Here is a 17,112-nt window from a genome sequence, read left to right as displayed (position 1 = left end):
ATACGGTAGACAATTGAATTTCAATTTATGAAATTTAGCCACCGTAACGATTGTTTTTTCAATTTTGTTTTTATGTTTAAGTGCTCATGCTATCTTTACGATATCAGCTATATCCTGCAACTTCACTTTTCGATTTTCTATAACGATGCAATGAACTTTTGGAACGGTTTCCCGAGTAATCTCATTTTAATGACTAGAATGTGGTACATCATCGGTTTTTGTACGACCACGTCTAAATTCAGCATAGCAGTCAATAATTATTGAATTTCTTGAAGCAGAATCCGGGTAATGCTCCTATTATTCTTTAAAAAGCACACGTAGTTCGGTTTTAGCTGCTGAATAATTGGAACTTGTTCTGTACTTTAAAATTGTCAAAATTTCCGCATGTACTTTCAAGCAGAAATAAAAAAGTTTATGTTTTCAATAATTGTGGATTTTTTGGTTGCTTGGAAATAGCACAACTAGACTCGAATTCGATGAGAAAGTGCTCTGAGCATACCAATCAAAATACTCGTTCTGACGCATTGAAATAATTGTTGTCATATCTACCATTGTGTTTCGCAGATTTCATCTTAGTATATACCATGATTCCCAAACTCTCCCTGCGGCAGCAAAGGGAAACGTCTTGGGCCTTACCATATGTTGTCGTGCGTTGGTGGGTTGTAGGGACTAGTTTGGGAATCACTGGTATATACCAGTCATCTAATTCGACGGCCTAGACAATGAAACGGGTTGGCGGTTCAATGCATACGGCGCTATCGTAGTACTAGCCATGCAATGATTCTGTACGCTAAGAATCGGCTGCGAACTCTGTTGAAACGGAAAGGCCAAATTCCACAAAAAGGAATGTAATGGTAAGACTTGGCTTCGCCAATGGAACGATGGCACTGATGTGTGTTTGTATACTATCTCAAAGCTGTCATCTTTTCTTGAGAACGTGAGTAAGCTAAATTAGATTTTGTAATTTAATTTTTTTAACCCTAAGGTCATTTACCTCTTCGGGCTAGAATCTAGAATCTCTAGAATGAGTGAGGTTGGGAATCGAACCCAGGTGGGCTGCGTGAAAGGCATCGACCCATCACGCAATAACCGTCCACTATATTCTTGTTTATCTTCTACAAATCAAAATTTTATTAATTCTCCACAGGCCGAATTTTGAAACGGTACAATTAAGAAAATAAATTGTTCACGTAGAAAAGTTGTGTCGATATAATCCATAAATTATTTTTTTACTGGACAAATACAACCCCCAGAGTGTGTGAAAATTACATAATCATTCGGACCTTTTAATTTTTCTGCTAACTCGATTTCTTTCCACATTCCACAGAACATGGACAACGTCGTGGAACTGCACAACAAGACACCAATCTGGAACGACGAAACGCAATCGTACGTGCTCAATTTTCACGGTCGCGTAACGCAAGCTTCGGTGAAAAATTTTCAGCTCGTGCACGACTCCGATCCGGAGTATATCGTGATGCAGTTCGGTCGAACGTCGGACGACGTCTTCACGATGGACTTTCGTTATCCGCTGTGCGCGTTTCAGGCTTTTGCGATCGCACTGAGTAGCTTCGATGGGAAGCTGGCGTGCGAGTAAAGCAGCTGGCACAGCAATTGTTATTTAGGAAGTAACAACAGAAATAAAACACCATACACATACAACCATACTATTGGGATGTGTGTTAACGCGGGGAATTGATGCAACCGACTTTAATATTCCGGGTTAAACTGACTTTGCTCGATCGTGTTATTGAAAGTGTACAAGTATGATTTGAAGTGAAACATTTCAGGTAAATTTAGTTGGAGAAAAACAATTAGCAAGATAGAAACAACACATAGTAAACAAGCCAGAGATTAGATGTGAGGATAATGTTAAGATTTAAACTCGATGAATACAGCTACAAACTAAGAAGAAAAAAAAAGATTTCTACAAGTACTTTCAGCGAAATGGCACGCTTAAGAATTATAAAGTGCAACTTAGTGATAGAGGGCGTAAGAAACTAAAAAGAGCTTTTGTGTAGGGCCGCGATAAATAGTATTTCTTTGAGTTTTTTTTAAAGATTTTATTTCAACTTGAAATAAACTAGTAGAAAAGGCATGCTAATTCACGATTTGTGATAAGCAGGGAAATCGAAAAAACCGACCGAAAGATCTCGGAGTTGAATTCACATCAAGGTACGATAGAAGTGGTAATAGTTTTAAATTTTTATTTCTCGCTCGTACTCCATAACAGTTCACCTTAAACTGCTAGGCAGACGCAAAACACAACTTTATTTAACTGTCACTTGTAAGAATGTCTATTCTGACGTTAAGAACGAAGAAAATAAGTGGCTAATAGTTTCCCGTGTTTTATATCAGCGGTTTTTTTTAAATCAATAAATCAATAATTTGATTAACAAGCCTCCGGTTTGTCCAGCGTCTGGTGCATCATCAACCTCTAAACAACATTTGTTGAACCAGATGTTAATTGTCATCTACATGTTGGAGCGTTAATCTAGAACACGAAAGTTATCTATTGTAAAAATCCGGTAGGACTCTAATCAGTTCAATAAAACTGGAAAACAAAGCCCATTATCAACTCCGGCAACGGTGTGCTGTGTGACGAGAGAGTCAATTGTCTCGATGAATTCATATTGCTAACTAATCTTCTATGGATTTTATTATTTTGGAAACGATCCTTAACTAGATCAAATATTTGTTCTGAGAAACTTGGTTTTTTTCTTCCTCCTGATATGCTCCTCTACGAGTGAAATATCGAGAGAATTTTAGGTTTGACATACCGGCTCTCAGACACTCAACACATGGTGATTTGTAGAGCCTGGTTGGCAGCTGTGACTGGCTTGTAAGCTCCTATAGCGAACCTTGGTAACTTTCCATAGGATATTTGAAACTTTCAGATCCCATTTAAACTCCTGCAATTATTCAGTCATCGATACGGAAATACACATTCACTTAGGAGCTCCTATTTTTGTGGTCTTTTACGACAAGAAAAAGGAAACTTATGGATCAGTACTTTTTATTCAATAATATAGTATAATTTTTAGGCACACTGCTTAAGCTCTAAGATACCAAGGGTATTTTTTATCTTAATTAACCACTAACTTAAACTAGAAAAATATCAATAGGTAATTGCGTCAGATGGCGTTGGAGAATATCTATGTTGGCCGCATCCTTCGGTCCGTGTGGGTCCGCGGGAAACACCCCCAGGCTACGAAGGCCCGGCGGGTGGCCCGCATGTTGGTCATCGACTGAGGCGGCTTTCCGTGGGCGATGATGGTGATAATGTCAAAGAGAATGAAAGAAATATAAGAAGTAAATTTTGTGGAAAACAGAATAAAAAAGGGGGTATGGGAACGAATCGACTAAGAACTACAAAAAATCTAGTTAGTTGACACCGAGATGATGAAGAGAGAGGGAAGGGGGAACGAAAAAGTTAGTGATAAAAAGAAGATCTTGTTGGTTCCAATGAAGATGGTGGACAGGGACGGGGATCGAGAGAATCGGGCGGATGTTAGTGTCGAACCTGTAGGTTGAGATTATACTTTCTGAGCAAGATATAACAAATTACACTTGTATGTTAATGTCTTTAAGGTACTGGTATATGAGAAGCATATATAAACTATCCCGACTCACCAACACATCCCGAACCGGATCCTTAGGCGGTCTACCTCGGGCCCTAAGGGATTCCAGTAGCTTCGACCTGACGTCACGTAACTCTACGCACGACCACACGACATGCTCGATGTCCTGATAACCGTCGCCACAGGTGCAGAGACCGCTTTCCGCGATCTCAACACGCCGGAGATGTGCGTTGAAAGTGTAGTGATCTGACATGAACGGCGACATAACACGAATGAAATCGCGACTCACGTTCATCCCCCTGAACCAAGGTTTCGTCGATACTCTAGGGATAATGGAATGTAGCCATCGTCCCAGGTCACCATTGCTCCATGAAGTTTGCCAACTTTCGAGAGTTTTCTGACGAGAGATACTAAAAAGTTCATTGAAGCAGATTGGTCTTTCATGAGTCTGCCTTTTCATTTCCCGGAATGGAACAATGCGAAGGGACCCAGACTAACGATATTGAATAAGATCGTTCAGATAAAGTTCTTAAATGTTCCCGTATTTTCCGCAGGAAATATGGGGAATACTTTCCTGATTTCATTGCCCGGAGAGCTTCTATTGAACTTAGACTGTCCGTGACAATGAAGTAATGGTCTTTGGGCAAGGTTTCCATAATCTCGAGGGTGTACTGAATAGCAGCTCATTCTGCGACGTAAACTGAAGCCGGAGTTTGTACGAAGCGGTGATGTTCTGATTGAATATGCCGAAGCCTGTAGACTCGTTGATGTTTGATCCGTCAGTGTAAAACACATTTTCACAGTTGACTGTTCTAAATTTATTATAAAAGATATTAGGGGTCACTTGAGGGCGTACGTGATCCGGAAGTCCACGAATCTCTTCTCTCATGGATGTATCGAAAAACACAGTAGAATAAGAAGTATCCGAAAAATTAACACGGTTTGAAAGAAACGAAGAAGGATTAATATTCTGAGCCATGTAATCAAAATACAAGGACATAAAACAGGTCTGGGAATTGAGCTCGACAAGCCTTTAGAAGTTTTCAATCACCATCGGATTCAAGATTCGCATCGGACTAGCAATCGATATGAAAGATCCCAGAATCGATTTTTCAATGATAAGACGCCCGCGTGCACTTCGAGACTCATCGTATGAGTCGACTGCATGCAACCTAAGGCAATACGCAAACAACGATACTGATTTCTTTCCAGTTTAAAAAATGGGTGTTCGCGGCGGATCGGAAGCAGAAGCATCCATATTGCATTACGGACAATATCGTTGTTTGGTACATCCTGATCAGGTCTCTTGTGTGGGCACCCCACCAAGTTCCGGTTATTGTGTGAAGTAAATTGTTTCTCTGCTGGCATTTTTGTTTCAGATACCTAATGTGACATCCCCAGGTGCCTTTGGAGTCGAACCAGACCCCGAGATATTTAAATGTGAAGACCTGAGCTATGGTTCCACCCCCTAGTTGAAGCTGTAATTGTGTAATTTTGCTGGTTCTCGCTTCCTTGAAAATACAACCAGCTCAGTTTTCTCCGTAGAGAACTCGATATCCATTTGAAGAGCCCATGTCGACAAGTTGTTGAGGGTATCCTGCAATGGTCCTTGGAGATCGGAAGCTTTGGGTCCTATAATAGACACAACGCTATCGTCGGCAAGTTGTCTTAGCGTGCAAGATGTGTTGATACATTCATCAATGTTGTTTACGTAAAAGTTGTTTAAAAGGGGGCTTAAGCATGAGCCCTGAGGAAGACCCATGTAACTGAATCATATTGTCGACAAATCACCATGCGCGAAATACATGTATTTCTCGGACAATAGATTATACAAAAAGTTATTCAAAATTGGTAAAGGACCATGCTGATGCAACTTCTCAGATGGGATGTTTATGGAAACTGAGTCAAAAGCCTCCTTGATGTCTAGGGAAACTGACGTCATTTGTTATTTACGAGCAAATGTCATTTGAATTTGAGTTGAGAGCAACGCAAGACAATCGTTCGTTCCTTTACCTCTGCGGAATCCGAATTGTGTATCTGAAAGTAAGCCATTAGTATCGATCCAATTGTCTAGACGAAACAGAATCATTTTTTGAACAATTTCCGGATACATGAAAGCATAGCAATCGGCCGATACGAATTGTGATCGGAGGCTGGTTTCCCTGGTTTTTGAATGGCGATAACTCTTACTTGTCTCCAGTCATGTGGGACAATATTATCCTCAAGAAGCTTATTAAATAAATTCAATAATCGTCTTTTGGCAGAGTCAGGCAAATTTTTCAACAAGTTAAATTTGATTCTGTCTAACCCTTTTATTGTTAAACGTCGGTGCGGGAAGGAGCTCAATGCAGAGCTAATAAAAGTCATATTCATTGACTGAAAAATAGACGAAAATAACAAGAAATTACTGTCACTCTCAGCTTTGCTTGCAAACTATGAGAGCGAAATCCATGTCCAGTCAATGACATAAGCGGGACAGTAGTTTCAAATTTGTGTTTTTTCTTTCATTTGCCCTTTCAGTCATTTGCACTTTTCAGTGAAAAACCCATAGTATGCAATGTCGATATTCAACCAAAGCTGTGAGAATTGAAAACGACAGAAAAAGGTTTCACAATAAGTTTTAACTCTTGGTGCTCGAGTTTGTAGTAGTTTTGGCTTCGAAAGAAATTCTGGGATGTAATTACTTCGATTTGCCATATTTTAGTCACTTTTTATAGCCAAGCGTCACATATTGTCAATACATCGATGAAAGAATGAGAATTGAAATTCTGCTGTTGCTACCTGAAGACGTTAGTTTGGTTTCGTCTTGTCACATAGGAAAGAGTGACGTTGGCAATTGTGCTCTCTCATTTTTTCGATGAGAAACGAAAATGCTTCGTCTCTCTTCGTTTGTTTTGGTGTCGGTCATTTACGAATGAGACAATAAAACATTGAAAATGAGACTGTTGGAATGGTTTCTTTCATAGAGAACGCGTGACAATTTTAAGCTCTGGCTCAATGATATCACTGAGCCGCTGATGCCCAACCGAGGCTCTTGGGGGAATGTAGATGGAAGCAATGCAAAGGTCCTTGCCTTTGATTGTAACATAACATGGGGGGTGGGGGGGGGGGGGGGGTCAAGTGTAGGGGCCCGGGTCCTCCTGAAATCAAAAACAGATATATAATTATTTAGAAGGTCTAAGGCATGTGTTGCAGAAATAACAAGACAGCAATCGTAAAGAAATGTAATACAATAACAGATCCAGTGGAAAAGTTTAAAGTGTCTGTTAAAAACACCCTTGAGAGGCACACCGAGAATTAGGTACATAATCTTCAGTAACATTATTTTTTTACCTCGGGCCCCTCCCGAAATGAAATCCTGGGTACAAGCCTGACTAGGAATAAAAGCCATTATCAGGCATTTAAGAGGTTCAGAAATATTGAAAGCAGACATGATCCAGTCCACAATATCAGAGAATTTAACAAACCCAGTATCTGGTAAATTTTCTGACTGATCTTTAGGGGCTTTCGGGGGGTTTGAAGTCCCAGGAAGTGATGGAAATTCTTGCTCGGAATTTAATTTTCCAAGCCTGGAGCTTTTTTCTCCGGTTTTTTGCCATCACTACCAGTTGTTGTAATTTGTTGAGACCCATCAGAGGACACCTTCGAACCCTTACTAGGGAGCTTTTGAGAAGATTTATTTCTTTTCTTTCTGTATGATGAGCTAAGAGGGACAGTCGAAGATGTACCTTCGAGGGGTCATCACATTCGCTCTCGTCAAACAAGACAAACAAGCGTATAGGTTTACTGGAGGTGTAGCACTCTTCAACATTTCAGCAAAAGAACGCTTTGAATGTTGCTTAAGTGAACGCCTCATTTTATCCTTGCGCAATTTGTACGCGGGACATACCGAGGTATCATGCGGTCCCTCCTTACAGTACAGACACTTTTCAATATCTCCGTCGCAGGAGTTATCCGCATGACTTCCTCCGCATTTGATACAACGGGATTTAGTTCAACAATGGGATGCTGTATGTCCCAATTGTTTGGAATTGGTGCAGTTCATGACCCGCGGCACAAAAAGGCGAACAGGTAAACGAACTCGGTTCAGGAGGACGTAATTAGGCAAAGCCGAGCCAGCGAAAGTCACCCGATACGATGGGGTATAGGTCTTAGTTTCATCCCCAGCGATTGATACTTGGCTTTGGTCCGGATGTAAACCGCATACGGTCCGGCCGGGAGTGCAAGTCCATCGGGATAGCTTCTAATGCGAAATTTATTGCCATCACACGCAGTTCTGCTTTACAGAAGCTCACAGTCGGCCTTGAGAATGGATGAAGTTTTCAACTGATTTTATCTATATTATCTATCCGCCTTTCATTTCATATCTTTATCTTCTCTAGTCGTTACTTACCGAAAAATACCAATGAAAGTTAATCGATACAGTGAAGGCCAACTTCCATCGGTGGTCCAGAAGCCGCATGAGCCAAAAGTTTTTCTTGTAATATAATAATGAAAATTATTATTGTTAATTTTATTGAGTTTAAGAGTAGATGTGAAAATACCGGCAGAATTGACTACGGAATTCAGTGTGTTTTCTGTGAAACAGCATAACCACAAAATAAATCATAGCTCACGAGGGGAGTGCCATGATTTTCATTTAGTTGACATACGAAAAAATCATTCCGGATAGTTTCGCTAATCGTGAACTAGCATGTTTCCTACTAGCTAAGCAAAACAAATGCAGAAAATCAAACTAAAAAACAATAACGAAACGATTCGATAAATCAAATCAAGTGAAACGACTTGCGTATACTTAACATTAAACAGTAACTTTCGTCAGTATTAGCGACTACATAAAACATTAACGGTAAGATAACATAAAATTGCTCACATTCGAACAAAGGCCTAATTTTTGCGATAAGGGAATACGGATTTCATGTATCGATTAATTGCTAGTATTCGGATACAGTAAAAACTATCCTATCGAAGTGAATAGCAGTGGAAATACAGTGAACAAAATGAAAACACAATGCCAGAAACCAAAAAGCTTGCCCAGTTTCAAGGTTAACAAGGTGGGTAGTCCCGCTGTTTGTTAGCGTTGGTAGAACAACGATACTGAATATTGTGAGACAGTACGCATACAACTAAGAGAATTAACAGAAGCTAGGATTTTGAATTTTTGTAAACTGGAATGACGAGGTTGTGTCGTAATCAAAAGCTAGTAGTGTGTAATTCTCACCGAAAGAAAAACATGTACATAATTCTGCACTTTATCATTAGCGGCGCTGAGTAGACAGTATTCTGAGGATTGTTCTTCGAATACCTTCAGGTTACAAATTAGGCCATATGCGTGTGTCGAAAAAAGAAACTATCGATTGCAAATTAAGTTCTGTTGTTTGTTTCTATTTTCATCTCGTTATCACAATCCATAGCCTTATGAAAGCGGTAAATATAACTACAAGCATTAGCCTAATGTTGTTCGAACTGTTGATGTGTAGATTAATTAGATAAACAAAATATTAAATGATTGATATTTTCTATGAAACAGTGGATATGGATTGGCGTTGTCGTTATGCATGTAAGAGGTTTGAAAGTGTGATTGATTCGAACATAAACGGTAGTACGAATTTGACATACTTTCGAACATATCGCATACGGCCGTAAACAAGAATGAGGGTGTTCCACTGTTTTCACTCGAACGTGTACGAACGCGTTTTCCTGTACAAAAGGAGGATCGACATCGCAGGTAGTTTTTTAGAAAGATTCCAAGCATAACAAGGTGACAAATCAATAATAATCAATAATATATAATCAATAAATATCGTACAATTTTATTCAAGTCGATAAAAATTTTGAAAATTGAACTTCGTGCAAATTGAAAAAAACATTAAAAATAGCATACTAGATCTATGTATATTCATACATACATAGATCGGTTGAGTTAATGTGTTTACGAATATGTATAAATATATGCATATACAATCACATATACGTGCATATATGTATACATACATACATATATAAGGCGCGTAAATTGAGGTTTTGGTGTATCTGCGAAAAATATGTTGCTTTTTCCACGTAATTTCGTCATGGTTTCGATACTCTACATATTTATAACATTGGTAAAATCATGCATTTAATATAAGCTTTATTTTGTATTGTCCATAAAGTAGGGCAGAGTGTTCGGTTACCGGCACCCTTTTTCTTTCAAGCATATAACTTCTGATTAAGTGCACATTATGCGGACATATATACATCGATGGAAAGCTAAAAGCTGTCCCAGAAAGTATGGACGTACTTTGATTCCGCTGTAAATAATTCACAAGAGTTAGATATTCAAATTTTATTCGATATACTGATAATATTAGATTACAACAACAAAATATTATTCTCAACATTTGCTACTTAGCCATTGTAGACTAGCTGGCGCACCTTCTAGCGAAAGTTTTGACACTTTTTTCCAATCTTTTTCGAACTGTTGAATGGTTTCGGCTGCCGAGACATGTTTCCTAAGATGTGCTTTCGTTAATGCCCAAAATTCCTCAATTGGTCGAAGTTGTGGGCAATTTGGTGGATTCATGTCTTTTGGGACGAAAGTGACATTTTTGGTAGTATACCATTCTACCGTTGATTTCGAGTAGTGGCAAGAAGCAAGATCTTGCCAGAAGACAACAGGATCCTTGTGGTTTCGAATCATTGGTAGAAGTCGTTTTTGTAAACATTCCTTGATGTATATTTCGCTGTTCATTGAAGCAGTGGTGATGAAGGGTTTCGAAATCTTACCGCAGCTACAAATTGCTTGCCAGACCATAGCTTTTTTACCAAATTTTTCTACTTTAATCGATGTCTCGGACTGGTTTAACACTTACCCTTCTCGCACCGTATAATATTGTGGTCCCGGCAAGGATTTGTAATCGAGTTTCACGTAGGTTTCGTTGTCCATGATTATGCAGTTCAAATTTCCAGTAAGTTCGAACCCTCGGCCTGATCGATGCTTTTTGTTTCGGACTACGTTTTGGTTGTTTCTGTTTCTTATAGGTTCGAAGATTCAAACGTTCTTTAGCACGAAGGACATTTGACTTCGAAGTGCCCACTTTTTTGGCCCCATCCCAAACAGAAACCTCCTTCTTTTGCTCGAACGCCTTCAGTATACGTTTATCCAACTGAGGGTTGGCAGGACCTTTACTTGATCCGTTTTCGGTTTATCCTCACCGAACTTCCTGATTGCATTTCGCACGGCTTTTTCACTTACTCCTTCCATTTTTGCTATCTTTCTCAGTGACAGTTCGCGTTCTGTGCACTATTTGTACACAATTTTTCGACGCTGTTCTGCTGAAAGTCCACGCATTTCGAAACAAACTAATGAAAACGAATAAACAACTGCACAAGTGGTTAGAGAAGAGTGGAAACAACAGGACGCAGCCATAAAAATTGACAGATCCTGAACCATTGCGAAATGCAGCGGTTTTTGGTTGCGTCCATACTTTCTAGGACAGTCTTTAAAGTCTCTACCCAGCAAAAAATTCTTAAATTTCCTGGTGACGTAAATCCGCATATGCCTCAAATCATAAGAACATAATTCGTAAAATGATTGAATTTTACAAGAATGATTCACATATGTGTCGAAAATACACTACTTTTAAAGCAGACGTGTAAATTTACATGCTTCAATACTTAAAAATATGTCAGAATGCCTTAAATATGTGTTAGATCTACTGTAAAAATGAGTCATTTTTGACGCTCGTATATGTCGGTCTCAGAAGACGTAAATTTACACGATTTTTTCTAGGTGTGTAGCTAACAACTGAATAAGAAACTAAGTTGATTCAATCGATTGAAAAAACTTTATTATCAATTTGGTGAAGTGATAAATGTTTGCCATTTAAAAAAAAGTGTTCGGTTACCGGCACCCCAAAAAATTTCGGTTAAAATGGAAAAATGTAAGTGAAAACCTGTTTTAATCAATCTAGTGGTTTAATGATGCCTTTCTCATATCTCTCATAGTCTCATATATAAATGTGTGGATTCCGGGAAAAGTGACGAATCCATTTTTGAGTCTATAGTCACAATATCCGGTCGTTAATCGAAAACAGGGAATCAAAAAAAAAAAACGACATCAATTTGTTTGGCCGTCTACTGACAATGACAATCGATTGGAATAGTTTTGAGGCAATCTTAGAAATTAGTTTACGTGTCTTACTTACCGCTTTTAATAACGGTATAAAAATTTTAATAATTTTCATCTTGTAACTCCGCAAACGCATGTAACGCTTCGTAACTCCAAACACTTATACAGAGTAATACAGGTCACGCTTCGTAACGCCTGTAACTTACAAAAAGTAGCGCTTCGTAAAGCCTGCAACTAAGAAAAGGTAACGCTTCGTAACACCTAAGACTTATTGAATTATAACTCATCGTGACGGTTATAACTTACAATTGAGTAACACTTGTAACGCTTCGTAACGTCTATAATTCAAAAAAGTAGTGCAAGTAATGCTTCATAACAATAAGTAATGCAAGTAATGCTTTATATAGTTCACAAAAAAGTAACGCATGTATCGCTTATTACTTATAAAAAAGTAAAGCATGTAACGCTTCGTAACGCCTATATGTTACAAAAATGTAATACTTCGTAACGCTAACCTATTGAAAAGTAACGCATGTAACGCTTTGCAACGCCTATGACTATAAAAAGTAACACGGTGACGCTTCATAACGCCCATAACGTAAAAAAGCACATGTTAACCAAAAACCAAAAACTTACGCTTCGTTACGCCTAGGATTCACTATGTAATGTTTATAACTTACAAAAAGGTAACGCTTCGTAACGCCTATAACTTACTAAAAAGTATGTAACGCTTCGTAACGTCATAATTCACAAAAAATAATGCAAGTAACGCTTCGTAACGCCTATAACTTACTAAAAAGTAACGCATGTAACGCAGACTCTCTCACTGAAAACATTAAGCACTCGGAGAGCAAAAACCTAATACAAGTAGTACACTGGACGGCGTAGCCCAGAAGGTTGAAAGATACAAAAAACATAATTGGCCATATACAACTAGAGTGCGACATCCGAAACCCTCTCACTGTTCCGCGTAAAAACATTATTACGCACAATCGCTTCAAACTCGCACAAATTCAGAATAAATTCACTTTCATTTTTGTTTTTTTCAGCAATGATAGTGATAGATAAATATAGACAAATTTTCTGATTTAAGTCACAAAATTAGTTATCAATGAGAATTTCGTGTTGGATTGAAATATTGCTGGTTTGTGTCCAGGATATTCGCCAACTAAGGACATTTTCTAAAAATAAGTAAATTCTCAATTTTAACTAATTTAATAGTTATTTTGAAAATTTTGTTGTTAAAATCAACTAATTCAAAAAACAGTAATACGAATTAGGTGCAGTACTAATTTCGGTCGTTCCGTGTACATATACACCAGCGGCAATAAGATACAGTGATTCTCAAACGTCTTTACCGGATGAACGACAGGAAAAAGAAATTTTCCGCAAATTTGCACTTCAGCAATGCTATACATTTTCTTTTTTTTCGAATCTGACTTGCTTCAGGTAAAGCTAAGCTGATGAAACATAATTTTGGCTTGGTTGGCTGATTTAAAAAAACCTACCTCGTAGACAAACGTGGACTTTCATGAAGCTCTCTCTTCTTTCCCACAGAGTGTCTACGTGGTTTATGCATGGCTTACTTAAATAACAGTAACGTTTTTAACGCTTCGTAGCGCCTGTAACTCACTAAAAAATAACGAATGTAACACAAAAGTAACGCATATAACGCTTCGTAACGTTCACAACTTACTTAAAAGTAACGCATGTAACGCTTCGTAATGCCTATAACTTACAAAAAAGTAACACACAGTAGCACGCATTGTAACTCGTTCACCTCAAGAATCTAACCTTTGATCTATCCCGTATAACGGTTTTAACATTGATAATTTCCACAAAATAACCAAAACGCCCATTTCCTTTTTTTTAAGTGTTCAAGACTTTTCTAAACAAAAGTTTTATCACTAGCACTATCTTTTCGTCACTATCTTCTTTCTGCTATGCAAGTTTGACAGTTGTCGTTTGCTGGAAAATATGAAAAAAACTGAAAATATCATTAGGTAGCTTTTCGATGTGAGGTTTTACCAAATACAAATTATAATACGGAATACTTCGACAAATTTTCAAGGACACATTTTGCATCGTGCGGTACACTGTCATGATACACTGTCAGAGTGACAATGTACTTTAACGAGTTTTCTATAAAACTAGCAACACTGAAGGATAAGAACAAGTTCGCCATAGTTACTGTTTATTATAGTGAAAAATAAATAAATAAACCGTTTTTATCTGATAATCAAGATCACAAGCGAAATGTAAGTTAAACAATAATCTAGAATGGTTAATTTGCTAGGCTTACTTGTTCAGGCTGTGAATCAAGCAATGGCGGTTCGTTTGTGTGAAACTTAGGGGTATTATTATTTGTATTTGGTTTCACTTCGACTAAACAAGCATTTTAACCGTGTAAAACGTCTAATGGTCAGTTGCCACTTAGTAAATAACTTTTAGCAATGCTAATGGGTCTATTTACAGTATAAAAATCCAGAGAAACAAATCCATTTCTTTGATATACGAATTTTCTCATAATAGTCACTCTACGGACATTATGCCTCACTTTCGATTCAACAGTATGCTTCGAATTGAAACATTGTTTTAGAAATTTATAACGGTTATTAAAACAAAACGTAGCGTTGGGAGGATAAAAAATGTTTGTTTCCAATTGTAATCAATTGATTATACCATTGATTTCTGATGCAAAGAATATCTTCTTTATCTGCTTTTCTTCAGTATCGACATTTCAAAGGGCATATTGCATCATTGTTGTGGGACATATCACTGTTTTGTTGTGAGGCATATCATACGGTTGCTGGGGCATTATACGACAAGCGAAAAAACTGAGAATCATGTCGTTTTGGAAAATGTATTTTTACCAATCAATTCTCGTCGCTTCTACCGGAATCATTGAAAATTATGTTCCTCAGGTGTATTGCAAAGAAATACGTATATTCTCGAAGAAAATATATCAGTACATTTGACTTGTTTTTTCGCTTATTTGACTTGTTTTTTTCGTTGATTTTGTATCATCATACACATACTTTCGAACAAACGCGAGCTAGCCATTCTTGTTTTTCACTCGAATGTGTAGGAACGCGTTTCCTGTTTCAAAAGAAGGGTCGGCATCGCAGGTATTTTTTTAGGAAGATTGCAAGCATCAAAGAGGTGACAAATGTTACATAATAAATAAATATCGTACTCAAGATCATTTTTATTCAAGTCAGTAAAAACAATTTTGAAATTGAACTTCGTGCAAATTTAAAAAAGCATTGAAAATAGCAGCCCGTCAGTAGTATCTGCGAAAACTATGCTGCAATTTGGTCATGTTTTCGATAGACTACATGTTTATCACATTGTGCAATCCCAGGAATGAGTAGACGAAAAAGTGATACCAAAATGATTCCAGGCACACAGAAATACCATTCTTTTGTTCCGATTTTAGAAACCACAATCGTCACAAGACTGTATTCGAATGACGATGCACGTAGTACTCATACAATTTTCAAAAACTTAAAACCTTGAATATAATTAAGAATTATTCATGTAAATGTAATAATTGTAGATAAAGCAAACAAATAAACAATTCATGGGAATATAAAAAATGGTGTTATAATTAAATATCCAAGCATCTCAAGAACAGTTACTTTTAGAAGAAAGGATATCATGAACAAATTTATTGCCTTTAGCCTGTAGAAAATATTCTACTGTTTAAATGATTATTTTTCAACGAGAACTTGAATATATCTGTAAATTGTTTTAGCTGTAACTTCTTCATTTTTCAAAAGGCACGGATGGGATAGCCATCAATCTGTAGGTTTTAATAAGAGCATGAAAATAAAAATTATCAAAAAAAAATTGAAACCCTAATTTTTTCTATTTAACTTTTTCGGATTATTTTGTGATTATTGAGAAAAAAAATCAAAATTTTTTTTTCAGTGTCTATTTTTTTAGAATGCCCAATCGATTCCGTACAACTTTTTCCTGAACGCCATTTTTGTACAATTAACGGTTTCCGAATTACAAAAAGAAGAACTTGATCATTTGCATGCACCCTTAAACTGTTTTAGCTGTAACTTCATCATTTTTCAAAAGGCATGGATGGGATAGCCATCAATCTATTTATTTATTTATTTATTTATGTATTTATTTATTTATTTATTTATTTATTTCGTCAAACAAATGTAGACTACATATAAATGGTTTACAATGTTCACTTACATACTACGCATTATTTCTACGACAAAGCTGAGATTTTATTTGATTTTTTGACATAGTATGGTCAAGATGTTCGCAGTATTGATTGTAATGGTGCATTATTCGATTGACTGGACTGTATTTTGCCTAATTTGTTCTAGCTTGTTTTTCTAAAACTAATTTCCTGGAACGTAGTTGACGGCTAGGTATATAAAAATTTAATTGCGATAATAATGGAGCTGATTGAATGCGTTGAGAAATAATGTCGCTGATAAAATAAAGCATTGCAAGGTCGCGGCGTTCTTTAAGTGTTTGAATATTGATGAGCATGCAGCGTGCTTCATATGATGGTAGAGGAAATGCTGTCCAGTTTTATTTACGAAGTGCATATAGAAGAAATTGTTTTCGTATCGATTGAATGCATTCTTCGTGAATAATGTTATATGGATTCCATACAAGGCTTCAATATTCCAAGATGGGTCTGACATATGTACTATAACAGTTCGGCTGAAAAGTTCGTATCGTTTAATAGAAACACACATTTTTTTGCCAAAACTCGTTTTTATTATTCAACATAATTGCCATCAGAGGCGATACAGCGATTATAGCGATCTTCCAACTTTTCGATACCATTTTTGTAGTACGATTTGTCCTTTGCCTCAAAATAGGCCTCAGTTTCAGCGATTACCTCTTCATTGCTTCTAATTATTTTACCAGCGAGCATTCTCTTGAAGTCTGAGAGCAGGAAAAAGTCACTGGGGGCCAAATCTGGAGAATACGGTGGATGAGGAAGCAATTCGAAGCCCAATTCAATTTTGATGAAACAAAACTTTTTTCTTCTTCAAATGAGGCCGTTTTTTGAAATTTCGTCCTTCAAACGCTCTAATAACGCTATATAATAGTCACTGTTGATGGTTTTTCCCTTTTCAAGGTAGTCGATGAAAATTATACCATGCGAATCCCAAAATACAGACGCCATAACCTTACCGACCGATTGTTGAGTCTTTCCACGCTTTGGGTTCGGTTCATCGCGTGCAGTCCACTCAGCTGACTGTCGATTGGACTCCGGAGTGAAGTGATGGAGCCATGTTTCGACCATTGTTATATATCGACGAAAAAAATCGGTTTCATTTCGATATAACAGCTCCAAACACTGCTCAGAATCATCAATTCGTTGTTGTTTTTGATCGATTGTAAGCTCACGCGGCACCCATTTTGCACTAAGCTTTC

General features: G+C 37.4%; 1 protein-coding gene across 4 annotated transcripts in view; it reads left to right on the top strand.

The window, feature by feature from the left end:
• LOC131436515 (protein king tubby 1) overlaps nucleotides 1–17,112 on the top strand; it is a 229,682-nt gene that overhangs the window by 54,143 nt on the left and 158,427 nt on the right. For 3 of the 4 annotated variants that reach the window (XM_058605258.1, XM_058605257.1, XM_058605260.1), the window contains exon 6: nucleotides 1,328–6,681. In XM_058605258.1, coding sequence (XP_058461241.1) covers nucleotides 1,328–1,597 — 270 coding nt within the window. In that variant the 3' untranslated portion in view covers nucleotides 1,598–6,681. Of the gene's footprint in view, nucleotides 1–1,327; nucleotides 6,682–17,112 lie in introns of those variants that run through there. The other variant, XR_009230635.1, reaches the window with a different exon arrangement.

This window comes from Malaya genurostris, chromosome 3 (genome assembly GCF_030247185.1).
Source record: "Malaya genurostris strain Urasoe2022 chromosome 3, Malgen_1.1, whole genome shotgun sequence".
NCBI lineage: Eukaryota > Metazoa > Arthropoda > Insecta > Diptera > Culicidae > Malaya > Malaya genurostris.
Note: the sequence above shows the minus strand (reverse complement) of the source record. Positions and strands in the feature narration are given on the sequence as shown.